Source organism: Colobus angolensis, unplaced genomic scaffold (genome assembly GCF_000951035.1).
Source record: "Colobus angolensis palliatus isolate OR3802 unplaced genomic scaffold, Cang.pa_1.0 Scaffold360, whole genome shotgun sequence".
In the NCBI taxonomy this organism is placed as follows: Eukaryota; Metazoa; Chordata; class Mammalia; order Primates; family Cercopithecidae; genus Colobus; species Colobus angolensis.
Genome location: NW_012116933.1, coordinates 2,748,863 through 2,754,822, shown reverse-complemented (window position 1 = coordinate 2,754,822; position 5,960 = coordinate 2,748,863). Strand labels below are relative to the sequence as shown.

General features: G+C 35.1%; 1 protein-coding gene across 1 annotated transcript in view; it reads left to right on the top strand.

Annotated features, from left to right (window-relative positions):
- Nucleotides 1-5,960, top strand: part of LOC105519904 (multidrug resistance-associated protein 1-like) — a 97,118-nt gene that overhangs the window by 60,725 nt on the left and 30,433 nt on the right. Inside the window, exons 17-18 of the mRNA XM_011953440.1 lie at nt 4,080-4,140; nt 4,681-4,900. Coding sequence (XP_011808830.1) covers nt 4,080-4,140; nt 4,681-4,900 — 281 coding nt within the window. The remainder of the gene's footprint in view (nt 1-4,079; nt 4,141-4,680; nt 4,901-5,960) is intronic.

The window sequence follows — 5,960 nt, the reverse complement described above, 5'->3', positions numbered from 1 at the left end:
GACAGAGCGAGACTCTGTCCACACACACACACACACACACACACACACACACACACACACACACACACACACACGAGTAAGGATTGGAAGATACAAGCCAGCAGGAACTTTTCAACTAATAGAGGCTGTCTGTAATGGGATCTACTAAAACAGAATACAATAAGTCTTTCTCATGAAAAGGTTCGTGGGAAAACTATCTAGTTGCCTATCAGGAATATGTTGATATGTTGAAAAGGAGGGGTAGGGGGGTTGAACCAAATAATTTCTGAAAAATTTTCTCTCAAAGTTTAAGAATTAGAGTTAGTTTAATGACATTATTTTTCCAGCAGGACTAAAATATTTATTTCAAACTGTTTCCACATTTTTTTCTAAATTTATATTATGCCTATTAATTACTTTCTTAAATCTCTATCACTGTCTTCCCTAAATAAAATAAACTGGAAATTTTATTTTACTACCTAGGCTGCCCCCTTTTGTCTTCCATGCACAACACTGAATCACTTTTGTCTTCCTATATGTACTCTAAACTTTTAAATTTCGTGCTTAGCTCAGAGACAATGGTTTCAACATGTTGATTTTACATATTTTATACAAAATATGTAAATAGATATTGTGTGAATTTTCCTGAGAATTTCTCAAGTACAGAACAAGACTCATGTTTAAAATTTCTCTACCTCCCACAGAATGTTTCTGATTAAATAGTTTCTCTCTCAAAAGACTCAAATAAAACCTGTTATTCACAACAAAGTGCCTAGAACCAAATGCAGGGTTTTTTTGTGTGTGGAAAAATGATGAATAACATTTTTGTTTGAAAATCAATGCCTTTCTATATAGTATCCAATAAATTCTTGGTTTTTGTTAGTTATATCTAATTAGGAAGGCTTAATTCCCTTTTAACCGTTGGATTTCATAGCATTTTATGTCCAGCTACATTAAGAATTAATTTTTGGCTTGGTACCAATGCCAAATTTGCTTATCCAAACAGAAGCCAGGCCAACAGCTTGAAGGATGAAGACAATAATTAACCCAAATCATACACCAGGAGCTATTCCAGTGAAAAGTGTCCATTAAATAGTGTGTCTTTCTCTGATGCTGAGGCTGATCCTGCAAAGGACATGCACTGCAACCTCCCACAGAATGTTTCTGAATACTAGTACCAGAGATAGGACGGGAAGAACTACTAGACTGCCCAAATAAGGCGTTTCTTATTCTGGAAATTACAGTGGAAACCATGAAGAAACAGGGGTTTATCATAATCTGCTGAGAGGTGTGTACATCAGTTCAGCATTTCTAGAGCTCAGTTTAACAGGAGATGCATCAAATGACTTGTAATTGATCATGTCGCATGTTATTGTGTATGGGAATCTAGTACAAGAGGGAATAAAAGACCTATGAAAAGAATGGTTATTATAGCAATAAAGTAGAAAAAAAGTGCAACCAGTATAAGCATTGACTTTGTTAAATAAATCATATCATGGTAAAATGATAAAATGTTATGTTATATTATAAAATATAATTGTGTTATAGAAGCATATGTTTTTTATAAATTGAGTTACAAGTGTGTAATTTTCTTAAAAAGTATGAACTGGTTATAGAGCAATATTATCAATATTAATATTCACAATCATTAATAATTATAATATTGATATATATTATATCAATATAAGAACAATAGTAATATAAGATATATCTATTATATACATTATATAATATAACACAATATAATATAAGAGCAACATTAACAATATTATCATACCACACACAAATAGAGGCAAGACTACTGAAATATTCACAAGCCTGTTAGCACAGATTGTCTCTGAAATGTAGGATTGTAAATCTTTTCTTCTGCTTCTTTTCCTCTTCTCCCTCTATCTTTTATCCTTTTCTTCCTCCTTCTCCTCCTCCTCCCTACTTCTCATTTTTCTTCTTGCTGCTTGTTATTTTCTAAATATTTATCCAATAATATGATTCCAGAAATATTTAGAAGATGAAATTGACAAATACTTGGTGAATAGATGGAAATGTCCTATGATCAAGACAGAGAAAGTGTTGTGACTCCTTGTAAAGCCAGAGAAAACATTAGGGGAGATAGGAAAATAACTGGCTCAGTTAAGGTTGTATATGATAGAAACAAGCAAAGAAATAAAGTAGATTTCAAGAAAGCATTTGACATATGGATCTGGAGCTCAGGGAAAAGCTGTGGACTGGAGATACCAGTTTGAAAGTCATCCACAAAGAAGCAGGTTATTGAAACTATGTAAGTGGATGAGATTGCTCAGGAGAGTGTGAAGCATACAAAGGAAATAATTCCTAGAACTGAGCCCAAGGAAACATAAACATTCGAGGGAAGACAGAGAAAGGAACCTGAAGAGAAACTAACGGAGGGCCAGAAAGGTGGAAAGAAATATGAAAGTACAGTGGTGAAAGGAAGTGAAGGAGGAACCTTTTAAACAAGTGAGTGATCAACAATATTAAACATGATGAAGAATTAAGTGAAATAACTTTCAAAGTGTGTAATAGACACAGCAATAAGTAGTTTACCAGCACTCTTGATGGAAACAATTTCAACCAGGTGCCAAAAAGTTTAAGGAGGAAAACGTGTGGTTTGACAGAAAAATATTTGGCTACAAAAGGACAGCAAAAAGTAGGCTGGTAACTGAATAAGGATAATAACTGTTGTTATTGTTGTTGCTTTGTGATGGTTTTAAAATGAGAAGAATGTGTTGTTCTCTGTCAGCTAACGAGAAGGAGTTGGTAGAAAGCAAGAAAGTGAAGATTAGAAAAGAGAACAACTCAGTGTTTTTCAGACTTGCCTTAAGATCCCTTTCTATCATTTGTTTAAAAGATAGATTATAGAGGAGAAATCTTATAACCTGTATTTTTAACTATCTGTGTTTGTTACAGGAGAGAATTGGGAAAGGCTGGGTGGAATGCGGTAAATGTAAACGTTTAGTGACTGACTTCCTTGTCTTCTGTTTTCTCCATGAAGTGGGATGTGAGTCCCCTTCTGAGAGTCATGCAAGGATTTCTAGGCACTATTAAGAACCCAGGTAGAAAGCAGATGTTAAGTTACGGTAGAACCAGTTTACAGGGTTGCATGATTTTTTGGATCAGCACTCCACAGAAGTCGATGTGACCAGGATTGATATGCAAGTGCTAAGAGAAAGGTTAGAACTCACCTTTTCTTCATGGAAGAAAAGCAGGGAATGCGGGTTCAAAAATATTACCAAAGTTTGCATGAAATGATAATCACGGAGAATGCAGGGAAAAGAGAGAGAATATAGGTTTGCCTGGGACTAAGGAATTCCCTAGAAGTTGGATAGTCAATGCTAAAACCAGGTAAAGCAGGATCATTGATTATCCAAGAGAGCAAAGATTATAGAAGGCTAGATTTAGGAATCTAAGTAAAATAAAAACCAAATGTAGTGAGAATAACTGAATTGAAAACTTATAAATAGAAGAGGTTATGATCAGAGATTGAAATACTTACAGTTGGGTTTTCAGAGATGGGTTAGTCCTAAGTAATAAGATTCATGGTTTAAGTTCATGAAAGTTGATGCAAAAGTGGGGTACACATGCAGGACATGGAGCTATGAAGATCATGAAGCTGGAAAAGAGACTGAGTTTAATACAGCTTTTCATGTAATCTGTGACATTACCCAGGGTGGTGGCAGAACAAAATGAGAAGAGTAACCCTGATGTTAGTTCATCTTCTGAGATACCAAGAAGTGAGTAGATGCCAGAGTAGGCTAGGATGAGAAGGGATAGAGTATGGTACAGCCAGATGGCATTAATTTAAATGCTCTAAAGACATGATTCAAGTTTAAGGGATAATTATTTAGAAGAAGCAGTTAAAAATAGACCACATGTGCTGGCCCTAAATTATGTGGGTTATGGTAGAATGAACAGTCTCCCTTTGGTACGACCAAAAAGATGCAAAGTTATTATCAGGGAAAACCAAGTTGCTGTTAGGGTAAGGGAGTAGAGAAAGATGCAACAAAATGGTCAAAGATGTATATATTTTTTTACATTAGTTTCATCTAAAACCTAAAAAGCAAAACATTGTCTTGCTTTATCAGGCCCTCATTGGATCAAGGAAAACAGTTCTCAATGAAAAAAGAAAAGATCCCTGTTGGTGGGGTAAGCACCAGAAGAACTAATGTTATTTGCTATTAACCACCTAAACATAAAAGTTTACCTTGCATTATTGATAAACACTATAGATTTCTCATTTAATTTGAGGATAATTGCTATATAATAGCTTGAGGAAGTTGAATGAAATGGAATTGTTGGTGATTGGTTAGGATTACATGTTATTTAGTTATGTGTGTTCTTTTTCACTAATGATAGCAACTAAGATTAATTGAGCTGTTAAGGGTTCAGTACTATGCTTGACACTCTACATATACTTATAAGGTGATTACTCTTATTCTAATTAACAGGTGATTCATCTGAGGATTACAGGTGTTAGTGACTTGATCAAGATCACAAAGCTTAGGAAACATCAGAATAGGGTTTAAATCGAGGAGTGACTTTAAAGTACATCTTTGAAATCCTATATCATACTATGTATTTAATTGATGCTAATCAGAAACTATCAGTAAGGGAACTTATTCAGAAATGGCATGTCATGTTCCTGTATCTCTTGGTAATCTAATTTTATATCAATTTTGCCTTTAGGTGAAGTTCTCCATCATTCTGCAGTACCTCCAAGCCTTTGGCTGGCTCTGGGTGTGGCTGACTGTGGTCACTTACTTAGGGCAGAATTTGGTGGGCATTGGACAGAATCTCTGGCTTAGTGCATGGGCAAAAGAAGCAAAAAACATGAATGACTTCACAGAATGGAAGCAAATAAGAAGCAATAAACTTAATATCTCTGGATTATTGGGATTAATAAAAGGTAAAAGAAAATGTATAGCTGCTTCTCTTTTCTTTTTCTGACCTAATTGATTTAAATACAAACATATGGCACCATGTTATTTCAAATAAAATCTGGGCCATAATTTTCAAATATTTGGGGATAACTCAAATGCATATGTTTCCAATTTACCATATTTGAGAGAATAACCCAAAACGTATGGTGTCATCTACATGGCTCACATTAAATATTATATATAGTTACTTAATCTTGAAAATAACTATTTAAAAAGGTGCTGTTGTCCTCATTTTACAGCCGAGGAAACTGAGGCTTTTATGTAAAGTCATGAAATGGCCACACTGTGTATATGTGAAGATTGTGAGTGATGTGAAGATAAACAGGTGTCTGTTAAGGGGTTTAAAGCCTACTGAGCCTAGGTCAGGTGTACAATCAAACTACATGATCAGCATTAAGCACTGTAAAGGTAGTGAAGGAAAATGCTGTGAGAATTCAAAGCAAGGGGAGGCTGTATCGGGTTGACATATTAATGTGATTTCTAAGGAGTACGTGGCAATTGGGGGGAGACTAAAAGGATGAATAGAAGTTTATCAGCTTGAGATCACAGAGAAGGAGAGAGAGTCATAGAGGCATATAGGAAGGTGTGAGTAAAGGCAGGGATGTGGAGGTAAGAAGGGATTTGGCAAGAGTGAGGGTGCCAGTTTGAGTGATCTTCAGGTTATTGGCAGAGAAAAGTAGGGGAGCTAAAGGTGAGAAGGAAGATTGGAGATATGTCAGAGATGATCACTAGGAAGACAAGTGGAGAATTTTGGAAAATTGATGAAGGAAGTGACATAGTTGGATTTGTATTTCAAAGAATAAATTAGCAGTGATAATAAAAAGATAGGTTTTTATTAGAGGGACTAAAGTCAGAGAGACTAGAATGAAGCAGGGGTTGGTAGGAAAAGAATAATCAAGTGTATTTGGAAGTGCAGATGAAAGGTAGTCTAGTATAGAAAGATCTCTTATCTGATCCATGACTGTGTCACCCAAAATAACCAATAGGTAAGAAGCAGAAGATAATTGAATAAATAATGAATGAATG